This window comes from Dendrobates tinctorius, unplaced genomic scaffold (genome assembly GCF_039654945.1).
Source record: "Dendrobates tinctorius isolate UK_male_01 unplaced genomic scaffold, ASM3965494v1 ptg000155l, whole genome shotgun sequence".
Taxonomy (NCBI): Eukaryota; Metazoa; Chordata; class Amphibia; order Anura; family Dendrobatidae; genus Dendrobates; species Dendrobates tinctorius.
In genome coordinates this window covers 15,269,559-15,286,773 of record NW_027361822.1, presented here as the reverse complement: position 1 = coordinate 15,286,773, position 17,215 = coordinate 15,269,559, and the positions used below count along the sequence as shown (strand labels likewise).

General features: G+C 45.7%; 1 protein-coding gene across 2 annotated transcripts; it reads right to left on the bottom strand.

Annotated features, from left to right (window-relative positions):
• Positions 1–2,446: 2,446 nt before the first annotated feature.
• Positions 2,447–16,310, bottom strand: LOC141051065 (uncharacterized). Of its 2 annotated transcripts, XM_073547904.1 has the most exons (8): positions 16,173–16,310; positions 7,880–8,029; positions 7,571–7,750; positions 7,363–7,486; positions 7,182–7,279; positions 6,896–6,983; positions 3,855–3,878; positions 2,447–3,773 (listed from the first exon to the last, which is right to left on the bottom strand). In XM_073547904.1, the coding sequence occupies exons 1-8, from the start codon at positions 16,197–16,199 to the stop codon at positions 2,830–2,832; spliced, it is 1,635 nt and encodes a 544-aa protein (XP_073404005.1). In that variant the 5' UTR covers positions 16,200–16,310; the 3' UTR covers positions 2,447–2,829. The 2 variants fall into 2 exon arrangements, with proteins under 2 accessions (XP_073404005.1, XP_073404004.1); XM_073547903.1 differs by having other exon boundaries at positions 2,447–3,878.
• Positions 16,311–17,215: the final 905 nt, after the last annotated feature.

The window sequence follows — 17,215 nt, the reverse complement described above, 5'->3', positions numbered from 1 at the left end:
CTCTATGAGCTTCTTTGCTGATTCTCCTGTGGTGACCAAGCCTGCTACCATCTTAGGCGAAGGGGTAGTTATTTCTGCCATCTCGCCCGATTTGAGACGTGCTCTGGAAGAGTTCCAGGAGGACAAACCTGAGCGTTGTCCCAGTGGAAAGTTGTATGTTCCTGACCAGTGGAAGAAGAGAGTGATGTCTGAAGTTCATTGCTCTGCATTGGCTGGTCATCCAGGTATTTTTGGTACTAGAGATCTGGTGAGTCGGTCTTTTTGGTGGCCCGCCTTGTCTCGTGATGTCAGGAATTTTGTGCAGTCCTGTGGGACTTGCTCCCGGTCTAAAGCTTGTTCTCGCTCTAGTGGGTTTTTGATGCCTTTGCCGGACCCAGGAGGCTATGGACCCATATTTCAATGGATTTCATCTCTGATATGCCTGTCTCTCAGAGAATGACTGTTATTTGGGTGATTTGTGATAGGTTCTCTAAGATGGTTCATCTTGTACCACTCCCTAAGTTGCCATCTTCCTCTGAGTTGGTGCCCCTGTTTTTGCAACAGGTGGTTCGCTTGCACGGGATTCCTGAGAACATTGTATCTGACAGAGGAGTTCAGTTTGTGTCTAGATTTTGGAGGACTTTCTGTTCCAAGCTGGGAATTCAGTTGTCCTTCTCTGCTTTTCACCCTCAGACCAATGGGCAGACGGAGAGAACAAACCAGACCTTGGAATCGTATTTGAGATGTTTTATTTCCGCTGATCAGGATGATTGGGTTTCATTTTTGCCCTTGGCCGAATTTGCTTTAAATAATACAGCTAGTTCTGCCACTTTGATGTCACCTTTTTTTTGTAACTTTGGGCTTCAGCCTCGATTTTCTTCAGGGCAGGTGGAGCCTTCTGCCTGCTCAGGTGTTGACACTGTGGTGGAGAGAATGCATCAGATCTGGGACCAAGTGGTGGATAAGTTATCTCTCCCAGGAAAAGGCCCAGCGGTTTTCCAACCGACATAGGACCATTGGTCCCCAGTTTAAGGTTGGTGATATGTTTTGGTTATCATCAAAAAATATTGCTATGAAGGTGGCTTCTCCTAAGTTTAAGCCTAGATTTATTGGACCTTACAAGATTTTGGAGATTATTAATCCGGTCTCTTTTCGTTTGGCTCTTCCTGTCACATTTAAAATCCATAATGTTTCATAAGTCCTTGTTGAAGAGGTTTGTTGAACCAGTTGAAGGTAACATGGAATATGAGGTAGAGAAGATACTGGATTCCCATCTGGCTAGACGGAGACTCCAGTATTTGGTTAAGTGGAAGGGTTATGGTCCGGAGGATAATTCCTGGGTCTCTGCCTCTGATATTCATGCCAAAAGATTGGTGCGTGTCTTTCATCGGGCTCACCCTGATCGCCCTGGTGGCGTGGATGAGGGTTTGGTGACCCCTCCTCAAGGGGGAGGTACTGTTATGAGTTCATTTTCCCCTTCACCATTGAGGTCTGATGAACTCCCTCTTCTGGTGAAGGAAGGTAGTGAGGCTGATTACCAAACAGCTGAGCAGAATGATGATGACTGGGTGACTGGAATTGCTGACTGGATATAAGGCAGCCGACGCCCTTCTGCCTTGCGGGTGATTTCTCTGAGGGATTCTTGGAGACCAGTCTGATTCCTGCTCCTCAAAAGCTAAGTTTTTCTGCTCTGCTTTTTGCATTCTTGTTTTGGTTTTGTTTTGCCTTGTTTTTCTGGATTTCTGCCATTCCCTTCTGGGGTGAGCTGAATTCCTTTTTGCTCTGTTATCAGAAAATACCTGAGTACTGATATAGTCTTTTTGAAGCCTAGCGTCTTCAGGGCCTTTTTCCCTATCAGTCTGTTGGCTCTTGTTTCGATAGGGTTTTGGTGGATTGCAGACAGCAGCTTTCCTATCCTGTCCTATTTAGTTAGCTTGGGCCCCATCATTTGCTCAGCCTATCTTTCTATCTGTGAGTGTTTTTTCATCTTGCTTCACCGTCATTATATGTTGGGGGCTGCCTATTGCTTTGGGGTCTGCTCTGGGGCAGTTTAGATTTCCCTTTCTGTCTTTAGGCTATATAGTTCTCCGGCTGTGATCGAGGGGTCTAGGGTACCGTAGGAACCCCCCACGGCTACTGCTAATTGTTGTTGTTAGGTTCAGGGGTCTGCAATCCGATAGCTGCCAACTTCTCTGGTTTTCTGGACTTAGCTAGTATTTCTGTTTTTGCCTCCTACGGTGATTCATTCATAACAGGGGGTCTTTGTTCCCAGAGCTTCTCTACTGGGTATAATGAGACTCACTGGTCTTGTTGATATGCAGAGAGTTTGAGTCTCTGAATAGATAATCTTACCCCAGCATTACAAATTTAGATAAGGGAGGTGAGGAGAGGGAGACAACTCATTTTAATTGGAATGGATAACACCAGATGTTCCAACAAACAAGGAATGGATCGTACATGTGAATAGTAATTTACAATATGAACAATGTTTATTAATGTAGTATGAAAAAATTAAAGACTTTGTTCACACATGGGAATTGTGGATTGAAAAAGATTTATGAATGGCAATATTCTTGTCCATATAGTGAAAAATAAATATTTAACAATGATCATTTTCAAAGGAATACTATATTTAATTTGATTTTTAGATAACAGATGCATAGTAATAACCTCATGTTTTAATTCAAATGTAAGTTCTAACTTAATTTCTCATTTACTTCTTTGTCATTATTTTGACTCTCTGTTATCTGTTTTCTTTTACAGTTTGTCAAATATATATAGTTTATACCTGTGAGAGTTTTCCTTTTTGGTCAACAAAATATGATTTTCAAGTAAAACATTTCCCAAACTCTAGGAATGATAATGGCTTCTCCTTTTGTGAGATATTTGATGTTTAGCAAGACTCCATTTGTTGGTAAAACATTTCTCACATTCTGAGCATGAAAATGGCTTCTCACCTGTGTGAGTTCTCTGATGTATAACGAGATATGAGCTATCTACAAAACGTTTTCCACAGAATAAACATGAAAATGGCTTCTCCCCTGTGTGAGTTCTCTGATGTATAGTAAGAGTTGATTTATATGAAAAATATTTCTTACATTCTAAACATGAATATGGCTTCTCCCCTGTGTGAGTTCTCTGATGTGTGAAAAGATGTGATCTATATATAAAACATTTCCCACACTCTGAACATGAAAATGGCTTTTCCCCTGTGTGAATTTTCTGATGTGTAATAAGATATGATTTATGTGCAAAACATTTCCCACATTCTGAACATGAATATGGCTTCTCTCCTGTGTGAGTTCTCTGATGTGTAACAAGATATGATTTATCTGCAAAACATTTACCACATTCTGTACATGAATATTTTTTCTCCCCGGTGTGAGTTCTCTGATGTGTAGCTAGTTTTGACTTACTTGCAAAACATTTACCACATTCTGTACATGAATATGGTTTCTCCCCTGTGTGAGTTCTCTGATGTATAACTAGTTTTGACTTACTTGCAAAATATTTCCCACATTCTGAACATGAACTTGGTTCCATCCTTGTGTGAACTCTTTTTTGTCTAACAACCTCTATATCCATTTTTGGATGTGTAACAAAAGACATTTTGGTGGAAAAACTTTTTTCACATTCTGCACTTGAAAATGGCTTTTTTGCTGTAGGAGTAGTTAGATATTTAATATTTTTTTTGTGACTTTTATTTTTCTTAATAAACTGTGATGAATCAGTAGATAGGACCTGTTCAAAAGGATCAGATGATAGATCTTTGCTGTGAATGGATGACTGTATTTCTGAAATAGTAACATAGACATCAGTTCTTTCTTGAGTGATATCAAGGTCATCGGATTTAAAAATTGAAGATGTCAGTTTACCCTCTGATCTCATGGTGTAGTCACCTGCCAAGAACAATGATTATTTTTTTTTATAAATTATGCTGAATTATATTTTTATAACATTTCTAAAATGCCCAAAGAAATTGCAAGTTATGTAGGAAAATTAGATTATTTACCAAGACAAAGCCAGTTATTAATTTAACAGTAGACCTTGTAAAGCAAAAAGATTTTGAAAAGCAACATGGCTTCCATGAGCCGATCCAGCAAAATCTGTGCTTCCAAAGCCAAATAAGTATTTATTTGCTTCTGAATTCACTTGCTTATGAATTCTGCTGAGTGTCCAAATACTGTTACCGTCCACATTTTTCATACTGCTGTAGCAGGAAGAACCCACTTAAAAATTTATGGTGGTTATGTCTCCAGAAGCATATATGCAATTTTCACTCCCCAGCATCCACTGCGTGCTAGTTTCAACAGTTTACCTGTGGAGTCAAAATAGTCACTACTCCTAAAAATGAATTCCATGGGGGTAATATGGTCACTTTATGTGATTTTCTAGTGTTCTGGTTTTACAACGTTCTGACACCCTAGGTAATCTGCAAGGGGTGCCCGCAAACTATTCCAGCAGCATCTAAATACCCATAACCAAATTGGGCTCCTTCCCTTCTGAGTCCTGTCATGTGCCCAAACAATATGATGTTGTCCGATACAGGAGAAGTTGCAAAATATATTTTTTTCTATTTCCCCTTGGGAGGAGTGGGCGTTTGGAGGTGTGTGGCTGCGATAGGCTTCGTGTTTGCAGGAAATATTAGCAGAGTCCCCGCACTTCCTATCATTTTCACTGCAGTGGACTTCAGGGAAAATGGCCAAAACAGGCGGCGCATGCACAGTTTGACAGGTGAGGGATATGGTTGTTTATTTTTGATTTTTTACAGAGGACATGGGCTTCAATGGATTAGGCATAATGGTCACAGACGTAGCTGTGGTTGCAATGCAGACTAAAGTTGAGTGTAGGTCTTGGACATGCTGGTTGTCCTATGCAGATTTACGGAAAACCTGCTCTGGGCCTTTCTGTTTGAAACAGATTACAGTTTCATTCTGGGTCGGGTTTTCCATGTGGCTGAAGGCCACAGGTTGCTAGCTAAAAACCCTGCAGTACAGGGTTTGGGTATGTCAGGTTCAGGGTCAGTCTGGTGTTTGGTGGAGTACAGAGCAGAAGGCTTTGCAGTGTTCCACCTGTGCAAGGCAACACAGGCCAGAGGAGAGAAACAGCCAAGGCACCTGGAAGACCTGGCACCCACTGCGTACACAGCGGTGCAGTCACCCACGGTAACGGGTCAAAGGAGGACTGGCGTGTTTAGTGACTGTAAACTGGAGGATATGGTTCCCAGATGTAATTAGGAGGATACTGTATACTGTGTAATGCTGTGAGTAGAACATTAACACAGCGGTGCAGTCGCCCACGGCAACCGGTCAGAGGTGGACTGGCGTGTTTAGTGACTGTAATCTGGAGGTGGACTGTCATGTTTCCCGGCTACAATCCGGAGGATTTCTTGTGCTGTGTTTTGCTGAGTTGAACTTTAAAGAGATGTTTTGCTTTGAACTTAGCTGGGTCACTGCCTCATCACTGCACAGTGTGCTACCGCTCCACTACAGTGTTTATTTCCATTACTTTGTGGTTAGTAATGGAGGCTTCTTATAGACGCCTCTCCATTACTAACCCCTGGGATTAATGTCACCTGACAATACACATCAACCCCAACGCTATTACCCCACTTGCCACCACCACAGGGCAAGAGGGAAGAGTGAGGCTAAGTGCCAGATTTGGCGCATTTTATGGATGTGACATTTCTGGGACGACTGAGGGCTGATGTCGGTAGCCTGGAGGGGAATATCACTGGCCTCTTCCGAGGCTATTAAAATCATCCTATAGCTGTTTGTTTATTCTTTGTTTGAATTTATAGGGAGAATCTATGTCTTTGTTTTTTTACCAGTAAAGGCTAAGCAAACAGCTGTAAGCTGTCATTAATAGCCTGGGAACCTTTTGGGATATTGCCCCTTTCCCAGATTAGCATCAGACCCTAGCCATGGGTTTTCCCTCTGCTGATTATGAAAATTGCGGGGGAGCCCACACCATTTTTTTAAATTAATTGTTTATTTTACACAGTAGGAACACAACTCCCATCATTGTTGCCTGGCCGCACTGATCTCAGAGAAACCAAGCAACAGTGATGAGAACTGCCTTCAGCAGCCGACGTCTCGGATCAGCGTGAACTGTACTGCCTTTCCCAGGCGCCGGTACGAGTCACATGGATGTGAAACATAGACACACAGGAGAGCAAACGGACACACGTATGTTACATATGCTCATACGGATGGCACAGAGACCACGGATCTCACATTATTGTTTTTTCCTGTACACGAATCACAAGGACATGTGAAGGAGGCCTAAGTTAGCGTGCGTTCATACTGATTTCTTTTGGAGAAGAAACTGTAAATCCTCCTCAAATATTTAAAACGTGGTTCTGGTGATGTATTAATGTACTGATGTTGGTTCTAGTGACGTATTCATATAAGTACCCTTTACATTTTTTTTGTGGCCCTTGGAGCAAAAATTAAGTGCACTCAAATTACAGTACATGACATGGTAGTACTTGGCAATCCAGACTATAGTAGGGGACAATATTTTTTGTTTGATGAGATTTTTTAAGAAATATTAGACATTTAGACATGTGAAGTCCAAAAATGGATCGCATTTTCTACATGTGGCCTCACAAGTGATTTATGAAGGGGTAACAATATGTTGGGATAGCAAGATATTCTTTTCATATACCCTGAAATTTTGTTTTCTAATTACTCTGATAAAGATGGGTAACTTTTATTTCCATGGCTGCAGTACAATTTCTTATATAAATGCTCAAACTGATAGGGACAGTTTTGGGTTGAGAAGCATGTAGTGTATAGTGGCAGAATGGTGACCTTCAATTGGGATGTGGTCGGACTACACCACCGATTAAACAGTGACAGCCAGTGACTGAGGAGAATCTGTGACTTCTCTGAATTTCGTGGTTACTACTCACCTGGGTAGTCATATGTAGGAATCTCCTCTTTACACCGCTCATCACCCCCATATGTCTCTGTAATATTAATATTAGCCAGATCTTTACCCTGAAACAAATATTGTAAAAGTCACGTACAGATGGAGAAGTCACATCTATGATCAGCTCTAATCCTGCCATCTCCACCGTTCTCATTACACAAGTATAAAACATATAATACTGGTGCATAAAACAAGACTGAGTACAAGACCTTCACAGCCGTCTACACATCATAGGGGAGAGCTCATGACACCTTCTCTCCGTCTACCTGATGATCCTGAGGAACATTGGGATTTTCTTGTTTGCAGTCCTGTGGAAGAAGAGGATGGGGACATCTCTCTGGTGTTGTCCTCTTACTGCATACAACTGGAGGAAACACATACAAGGACTGAATTGATTCTTTACAAATAGATAATTATAGGCCATGTGTATTTAGTCCTGTCTATTACCTTGTGATGTGTGAGGTTGGGGAACCTCCATCATGACGTCCTTGTACAGATCTTTGTGCCCTTCTAAATAATCCCACTCCTCCTTTGTGAAATAGACGGTGACATCCTGACACCTTATAGGAACCTGACACACACACACACAATGATACATACCATCATCACCCCAATCCCTTCATATCGTTACTGTATAATGACCCAGCAGTGTCACCTCTCCAGTCAGCAGCTCAATCATCTTGTAGGTGAGTTCTAGGATCTTCTGGTCATTGATGTCCTCATATATCAGGGGGTGAGGTGGAGGCCCTTTGATTGGGCTCAGGGGTCTTCCCCATCCCTCAGACACAGGGTCCTGACAGCGCTCACTAGAGGTCTTCTTCACTACCGTGTAATCCTGGTTATGGAGAGACACATTAATAAATCTCACTACAGACATTTCCAGAGTCCTCACCTCTCCAGTTCTGTTCGTCTGTTATTCCCATAGATAAGAATGATGTAATGTGACGTCATCAGAATCTCTCACCGCTCCAGTAAGCCGGAAGAGGATCTCTAGGGTGAGGTGTAATATCCTATCTGCCATCTGCTTCTTGTCCCTATCCATCCTTGACGGGTCAATCAGGAAAATTCTCTTATATAGAATATCTCTACTGAGAAGATCCGATATTGTAGGCACCTACATGATAAGAAGATGACAATGTAACATCATCATAAAGTTCCCATGTAATGATACAAATACAGGCGATAAGGGGAACATATGAGTGATAGAATGTGTAGATGTTGTATTCTCAGATCGAATAAACTGCAATGTCATAAACATCACCCACTTGTGACTTGGAAGTGATTGTAAAGGGGGTCTCCGCTTCTCACAATCACTTGTCCATTCAACTACCACAATAGGCTGAAAATGAGCTAAGTGCCCCCCCACAGTCAGCTCACACATACACACCACACTTGTTGCAGCCACCACTCGCCTTCCCTGGGTGCCACACTAGCTCACATGCACAGCTAACTTTTCAAAGCATGAGATAGCTACTTCTTGCACTTTGGCATACTCTAGGTAAAAGAACCAAGCTATACTTTTTCTCTTTGATGTGGGTACATTTAGAACAGCAAGTATCAAAATTATTAAACTTTAGATTTAATATATAAAAATGATATAAAAAATAAAGTATAGTGCTTAAAAAATGACAAAAGAAATAAGACTTATATAGAATGAAAAAAAACAGTACAACAATAAACGGGCTAAATACAGAGACGTCTTATGGATTGAACCTTTTGGCAGAGGAGATCGACGCAGAAATTAGTATAGATCTACAATTAGAGGATGAACCAGCACTGCAGCAATGATTAGTTCTGTGCAATGGGCATTTAAACACCAGGACACTGAATGGATCCCACCTTATGTCTACGCCATTTAATTACAGGTAACTCCTTTCAGACTTGCACGCCTGTGATAATGCCTACAGATACTTCATTTAGCTCTGTCACTCTCTCCCTGACAAACCACATTTGGTGGCATGATATGTGAGGTCTCATACGCTCTCCCTCCATCCTTTATATCGGTTGCATACCTGATGGGTCATGTGTCCATTAGAGATGGGCGAACACAAAACAATAAAGTTCAGGGTCTTGGTGTTCACCTAGTGTTCAGGCACGGACACTGAACACGGACTTCTCCAGTAAGTCCGTGTTACTGTTCGGGGTTTGACAACTTGAACATTGGGTGTCATCTGGATGACAGCGCAAGAAACACCGGCGGATCTGATCGGTGTTACGATCATTACCGCTGGTCAGAGAGCTGGAGTTCCCACGCTGTCAGATGACAGCGTGAGCCAGCAGCTGTGACCACCAGTAAAAAGGTTATCTCTCATCACAGGCATCGGCTGATGAGAGTGTGAGTGTATCAGCCTGCTGTTGCTGATAACAGTGAGAGTAGGCACCGCTATTGGGAATATTCATCAGCCGGCGCCCGTGCTATAAATACATTTATAAAAATGTATTTTCTATTCTATTTTCGATAACCAGCGTAGGCGAAAACTGACAGCTGCTGTCTGCAACTCTTTTCTGTCAGCTTTATCATGGTTGGTTATCGAGAATAGAAGGGTCCGCCATTTTTCAAAATTATTTAAATAAATAATTTAACCCTTTCCCGACATGCGTTTTACTAGTACTACTCTGCAGGAGCTGCGTTCCCGCAAACAGCAGTACTAGCACGGCGCACCAATCGCACGGCCTCACGCTGAGCACCAAGCCGATCGGGAGCGGGTGTCAGCTCTATGTGACAGCTGACACCCCGCAGCAACGCCTCCGATCAGTGCTAGCACCGATCGCGGGCATTTAACCCCTCTAATGCCGCTTTCAGAAGTGGCTCCCTGCGCGCTTCCAGCAGGACAATATGATACAATTGCATTTTCCTGATGGTCTCCATGGAGACTCTTGGCCCCAAGATGGCCGCAGGGTCCTTCCGGGACCTGCAGGGAAGGTGGCTTGTGAGCGCCTGCTTTATTTTTTGAGTAATATATATATATATATATATTTATTTATTATTATGCATTTATATAGCACCATTTATTCCATGGCGCTTTGCATGTGAAAAGGGGAGATATAGACAGGTACAATAAACATGTGTAAGACAAGGGACACACAAGTACATGAGAGGGGACCCTGCCCGCGAGGGCTCATAGTTTACAGGGATGGGTGAGGATACAGTAGGAGAGGGTAGAGCAGGTCGTGCGGTGGTTCAGTAGACCGAGGATCATTGCAGGCTGTAGGCTTGTTGGAATAGGTGGGTCTTCAGGTTCTTCTTGAAGGTTTCCGTTGATGGTGAGAGTCTGATGTTTTGCAGCAGAGAGATCCAGAGTATGGGGAAAGCACGGGTGAAGTCTTGCATGAGGTTGTGGGAAGAAGAGATAAGGGGGAGTAGAGAAGGAGATCTTGAAATGGTCGAAGGTTGCGTGTGGGTAGGTACCTAGAGACCATGTCACAGATGTATGGAGGAGACAGGTTGTGGATGGCTTTGTATGTCATAGCTAGGGTTTTGAATTGGAGCCTCTGGGCAATAGGAAGCCAGTGAAGAGCCTGGCATGGGGGGAGGCTGGGGAATAGCGGGGAGACAGGTGGATTAGTCGGGCAGCAGAGTGTAGGATGGACTGGAGTGGAGCCAGAGTGCTAGAGGGAAGCCCAGAGAGTAGGAGGTTGCAGTAGTCGAGGCGGGAGATGATAAGAACAAGCACTAGTGTTTTTGTGGTTTCGTGATTGAGGAATGAACGGATCTGGGAAATATTTTTCAGTTTGAGGCGGCAGGAGGAGGCGAGGGCTTGGATATGTGGTTTGAAAGAGAGCACAGAGTCAAGGATCACCCCAAGGCACCGAGTGTGCGGGACTGGGGAACGAGAGCAGCCATTGACATTGATGGATAGGTCTGGTGGAGGGGTAGAGTGAGATGGGGGAAAGATGATGAATTCTGCTTTGTCCATGTTCAGTTTGAGAAAGCGAGCAGAGAAGAAGGCTGAGATAGCAGACAGACATTGTGGGATTTCAGTCAGTAAGGAGGCGAGGTTGGGTGTAAGGACTGGGATTGTATATCTGTTTTGTCTGCTCTTGCCCTTACTTCTGATTAATTCTGCCCTTAACCAAGATGGAGTTGCTGGCATCACGGGGGCCATTTTGTTTCCTGTCTGAGACTCCTTGTTTCCTGTTTGCTGTAAGGGAACTCTGCACACTATGCATTGCTTGTGTATCTTGTTCTTTACTTGCTGCCAAGCTGGAAGGACTAACAACCTGTTTGCCCCTTCTACTCTTCGGGATACCTCGCTTGTTCCCGTATCTACGTACCACGGAAGGACTCTGCTGCTATACCTGCCCTGCACTCACCTCTGCTACGGTCTGCTCTCCATTAGGCCCAGCTCTGGGTCCTGGATTCCGCATTGCTGGACTGGTATTCGCACCCTCGGTCTGTACTATTACTTGTGCATACTACTGAGACTGTCTTATTGTCTGCTTTGCACCTGTCAGCTGAAGTGCACATTTCTGCAATAAGATACAGTATATATACATCTTGAACTGTGATATACCGTGTCTGTCTTAATTTCTGACCCACGTCATCGGGCTCCATAGAATTCTAGTATAAACTTATAACATTGGGTCCAGATAGGTAGATCTGCGTGTCATCGGCATAGAGGTGATACTGCAAACCGTGGGATTCTATGAGCTGTCCCAAGCCAAAGGTGTAGATGGAGAATAGTAAGGGTCCTAGGACAAAGCCTTGAGGAACACCGACAGACAGGGGGCGAGGTGAGGAGGTGGTGTGAGAGAGGGAGACACTAAATGTTCGGTCTGTTAGGTATGATGAGATCCAGGATAGGGCCAAGTCTGTGATGCCAAGAGATGAGAGAGTCTGTAGCAGGAGGGAATGGTCTACGGTGTCGAAGGCAGAGGACAGGTACAGGAGAAGGAGGACAGAGTAGTGTCGCTTGCTCTTGGCGGTTAGTAAGTCGTTAGTGACTTTAGTTAGGGCAGTTTCAGTTGAGTGATGCGGTCGGAAGCCAGATTGTAACCGGCCAAAGAGGGAACAGGAGGAGAGGTGGGAGGACAGTTCAAGATATACATGCTGTTCCAGTAGTTTTGAGGCGTAAGGGAGAAGCGATATCGGGCGATAGTTAGACACAGAGGATGGGTGTGATTGAGGCATGTTTGAAGGATGAGGGAAAGACACCATTTGTAAGTGAAAGGTTGAAGAGGTGTGTTAGAGATGGGATGAAGACTGTGGCCAAGTTAGGGATGAATTGAGATATAGTAATCCTGGGGCTTATTATCCCCTCACTGTAGTAACTCCTGTAATATAATGCATTCCTGGCGGTCTCACTATCCTCTCACTGCAGTAACTCCTGTAATATAATGTACTAGCTGAAGAGCCCGGCGTTGCCCGGGCATAGTAACTAACTGTGGTTAGTTATAACAAATTATGATTATCCTCCATCCCATAGTCCAGTGCCCATATACCCACCACACATCTTCCATCCCATAGTCCCGTGCCCATATACCCATCACACATCCTCTATCCCATAGTCCAGTGCCCATATACCCACCACACATCTTCCATCCCATAGTCCAGTGCCCATATACCTATCACACTTCCTCCATCCCATAGTCCAGTGCCAACCTACCCATCACACATTCTCCATCACATAGTCCCATGTCCATATTCCCATCATACATATCCTCCATCTCATAGTCCAGTGCCCATATACCCATCACACATCCTCCATCCCATAGGCCCGTGTCCATATACCCATCATACATATCCTCCATCCCATAGTCCCATGTCCATATACCAATCATACAATCATGTATGTAAAGCGCTGTGGAATTAATGGCGCTATGTAAGTGAGTAAAATAAATACCTATCCTCCATCCCACAGTCTCGTGCCCATATACCCATCCCCTATCCCGTAGTCCTGTGCCCATATACCGATCACACATCCTCCATCCCATAGTCCAGTGCCCACATACCCATCATCCATTTCCCATATACACATCCTCTATCCCATAGTCCAGTGCCCATATACCCATCATACATATTCTCCATCCCTTAGACCCGTGTCCATATACCCATCACATATCCTCTATCCCATAGTCCAGTGCCCATATACCCATCCTCCATCCCATAGTCCAGTACCCATATCACATCCTCCATCCCATAGTCCAGTGGCCATTTACCCGTCATACATATCCTCCATCCCATATACCCATCACACATCATCCCATAGTCCTGAGCTGGGTGGCACTGAGCACAAAGTTCCTGGAGATGTGCTGTTATGTAACCTGGCAGTGCGGCTTTGTGTGCGGCCGCTGATGATGTGATTTTCTACACCAGTAACAATAGAGTCTGACAGTAATAAAGGAGGAGGAGAGGGGGAGGTGATTCATTTCTGTCATGTGCTCTCTGCTCCTTTCTGGGGGGGCAGACAATGGCTGGCAGCTTATGTTCCCAGTGATTCTAGATTTCTCCCACCCAGCTGAGGTGTTGTGGGGCGGGAGAACTGTTGCTCATAGTAACCAATCACAGCTTAGCTTTCATCTTTTAAACTGCTCTGGTAAAATGAAACATGTTTAGTGATTGGTTGCTATGGACAACACAGGCAGTTTAACCTGTTGTGGTCAAGAAGATGTGCCTATGAATAAATATTTATTATATGGGGCTTTGCGTGTGGAGTGAGTGTGGCTTGATGCACATACATACATACACTTTTTAATATATATAGATTTAGGGACATTATAATGTGTGGGGGGGTGGCGGCACTGTGGGGACATTATATTGCATGTGTGGGGATGGCAGCACTGTGGCAACATTATTCTGTGTGGGAATGGCGACGCTGTGGGGACATTATACTGTGTGTGGGGGACAGAGGCACTGTGGGGGCATTATACTGAGCGTGGGGAGATGGCGGCACTGTGGAGACATTATACTGTGTGTGGGGGGATGGCGGTACTGTGGAGACATTATACTGTGTGTGGGGGGATGGTGGCACTGTGGGGACATTATACTGTGTATGGGGGGGTGGCACTGTGAGGACATTATACTGTGTGTGGGGGATTGCAGTAATGTGGGGACGTTATACTGTGTGTGGGGGGATGGTGACACTATGGGGACATTATACTGTGTGGGGAGATGGCGGCACTGTGGGGACATTATACTGTGTGTGGGGGGATGGCGGTACTGTGGGGACATTATACTGTGTGGGGGATGGCGGCACTGTGGGGACATTATACTGTGTGTGGGGGGATGGTGACACTAGAATCATAGAATCGTAGAGTTGGAAGGGACCTCCTGGGCCATCTGGTCCAACCCCCTGCTCAAAGCAGGATTCGCTAAATCATCCCAGTCAGATGTCTGTCCAGCCTCTGTTTGAAGACATCCATTGAAGGAGAACTCACCACTTCTCGTGGCAGCTTGTTCCACTCATTGATCACTCTAACTGTCAAAAAGTTTTTCTAATATCTAATCTGTGTCTCCTCCCATTCAGTTTCATCCCATTGCTTCTAGTCTTTCCTTGTGCAAATGAGAATAAAGATGACCCTTCTACAATGTGACAGCCCTTGAGATATTTGTAGACAGCTATTAAGTCTGGGGGAGACTATGGGGACATTATACTGTGTGGGGAGATGGCGGCACTGTGGGGACATTATACTGTGTGTGGGGGGATGGCGGCACTGTGGGGACATTATAATGTGTGTGGGGGGATGGAGGCACTGTGGGGACATTACACTGTGTGGGGGATGGCGGCACTGTGGAACATTATACGGTGTGCGGGGGGATGGAGGTTGTGTGGGGGGATGGCGGCACTGTGGGGACATTATACTGTGTGTGGGGGATGGTGGCACTGTGGGGACATTATACTGTTTGTGGGAGGATGGAGGCACTGTGGGGACATTATACTGTGTGTGGGGGGATGGTGGCACTGTGGGGACATTATACTGTGTGTGGGGGGATGGAGGCACTGTGGGGACATTATACTGTGTGTGGGGGGATGGAGGTTGTGTGGGGGGATGGCGGCACTGTGGGGACATAATGTGTGTGGGGGGATGGAGGCACTGTGGGGACATTACACTGTGTGGGGGATGGCGGCACTGTGGAACATTATACTGTGTGTGGGGGGATAGAGGTTGTGTGGGAGGATGGAGGCACTGTGGGGACATTATACTGTGTGTGGGGGGATGGTGGCACTGTGGGGACATTATACTGTGTGTGGGGGGATTGCAGTAATGTGGGGACATTATACTGTGTGTGGGGGGATGATGACACTATGGGGACATTATACTGTGTGGGGGTATGGCGGCACTGTGGGAACATTATATTGCATGTGTGGGGATGTCAGCACTGTGGCGACATTATACTGTGTGTGGGGGGATGGTGGCACTGTGGGGACATTATACTGTGTGTGGGGGAATGGTGGCACTGTGGGGACATTATACTGTGTGTGGGGGAATGGCGGCGCTGTGGGGACATTATACTGTGTGTGGGGGGATGGCGGCACTGTGGGGACATTATACTGTGTGTGGGGGGATGGTGACACTGTGGGGACATTATACTGTGTGTGGGGGGATGGTGACACTGTGGGGACATTATACTGTGTGTGGGGATGGCAGCACTGTGGCGACATTATACTGTGTGTGGGGGGATGGTGGCACTGTGGGGACATTATACTGTGTGTGGGGGAATGGTGGCACTGTGGAGACATTATACTGTGTGTGGGGGAATGGCGGCGCTGTGGGGACATTATACTGTGTGTGGGGGGATGGCGGCACTGTGGGGACATTATACTGTGTGTGGGGGGATGGTGACACTGTGGGGACATTATACTGGGTCTGGGGGGATGGTGGCACTGTGGGGACATTATACTGGGTCTGGGGGGATGGTGGCACTGTGGGGACATTATACTGGGTGTGGGGGGATGGTGGCTCTGTGGGGACATTATACTGTATGTGGGGGGATGGTGGCACTGTGGGGACATTATACTGTGTGTGGGGGGATTGTAGTAATATGGGGACATTATACTGTGAGTGGGGGGGGTAGCACTGTGGGGACATTATACTGTGTGTGGGGGGATTGTAGTAATATGGGGACATTATACTGTGTGTGGGGGGATGGCGGCACTGTGGGGACATTATACTGTGTGTCAGACAGGAGCGCTGTACTATGGGAGCAATATGTGTTTCCTGACTCCCGGTCCTTCATAGTTGGGTTGTATGTATCTATCAGAGGAGAGGGAAGAAAGCGTTATAGTTCTTAGTAATGGGGAATCTCCAGCACCTACCTCCTCCTGCAGAGCCGCACACCACATATATGGCTGCTCTGTGCGCACAGGACCTGGGATGAGGTCACAGGAGGGGAGGAGTCAGGGGTCACATGATCAGGGGCCTCAGTGTATGCAGGACTCTGCTGTGCTGGTTGTCATCCTGCTGGATGAGGAGAAGTTTATGTGTGGGGTCAGGAGGGGTTTACAGGGTGGATGTAGCAGAGCCGTGTGTGTACGAGGTGTACGGAGCGAAGCCGCATGTGTACGAGGTGTACGGAGCAGAGCCGCGTGTGTACGAGGTGTACGGAGCCTTGTATGTACAATCTATATGGAGCGGACCTGTGTGTGTATGGAGCTGGACCATGTGTGTACGAGATGTATGGAGCTGAGCCATGTGTTATTGTATTGTTAAAGTTGCTACTTATGACTTGTGTTTTGAAACTGTTAAACTGTAAAGTGCTGCGGAATATGTCGGCGCTATATAAAGATTATTATTATTACGGAGCGGAGCCGTGGATACAAAGTGTACGGAGCAGAGCCGTGTGTGTACGAGGTGTACGGAGTGGAGTCATGTGTGTACAATGTATATGGAGCGGAGACGCGTGTGTATGCATCTTGTACCGATTGGATCCGGTTGCCTATGACGTGTGCGGAGCGGAGCCGTGTGTGTACGAGGTGTACGGAGCGGAGCCATGTGTGTATGAGGTGTACGGAGCGGAGCCGTGTGTGTACGAGGTGAACGGAGCGGAGCCATGTGTGTACGAGGTGTACGGAGCGGTGCCGTGTGTAAAATGTATTTGGAGCTGAGCCGTGCATGTGTGTATGGAGCGGAGTCATGTGTGTACGAAGAGTACGGCGCGGAGCCATGTGTGTACGGAGTGTGTGTGTGTACGAGGTGTATGGAGCGGAGTGTGTGTGTGTACAATGTATATGGAGCTGAGCCGTGCGTGTACACGACTTCTATGTAACGGATCTGGTTGTCTATGACGTGTGCGGAGCAGAACCATGTGTGTATAGATCGGAGCCATGTGGGTACGAGGAGTATGTAGCGGAGCCGTGTG

Coding starts and splice junctions, on each gene's coding strand:
- LOC141051065 (XM_073547903.1), bottom strand. CDS start 16,199: ATGTGGTGTGCGGCTCTGCAGGAGGAG. Junction 7,751..7,879: donor TCTTCCGGCTTACTGGAGCG/GTGAGAGATTCT, acceptor CTCCATAACCAG/GATTACACGGTAGTGAAGAA. Junction 7,280..7,362: donor CCAACCTCACACATCACAAG/GTAATAGACAGG, acceptor TGTTTCCTCCAG/TTGTATGCAGTAAGAGGACA.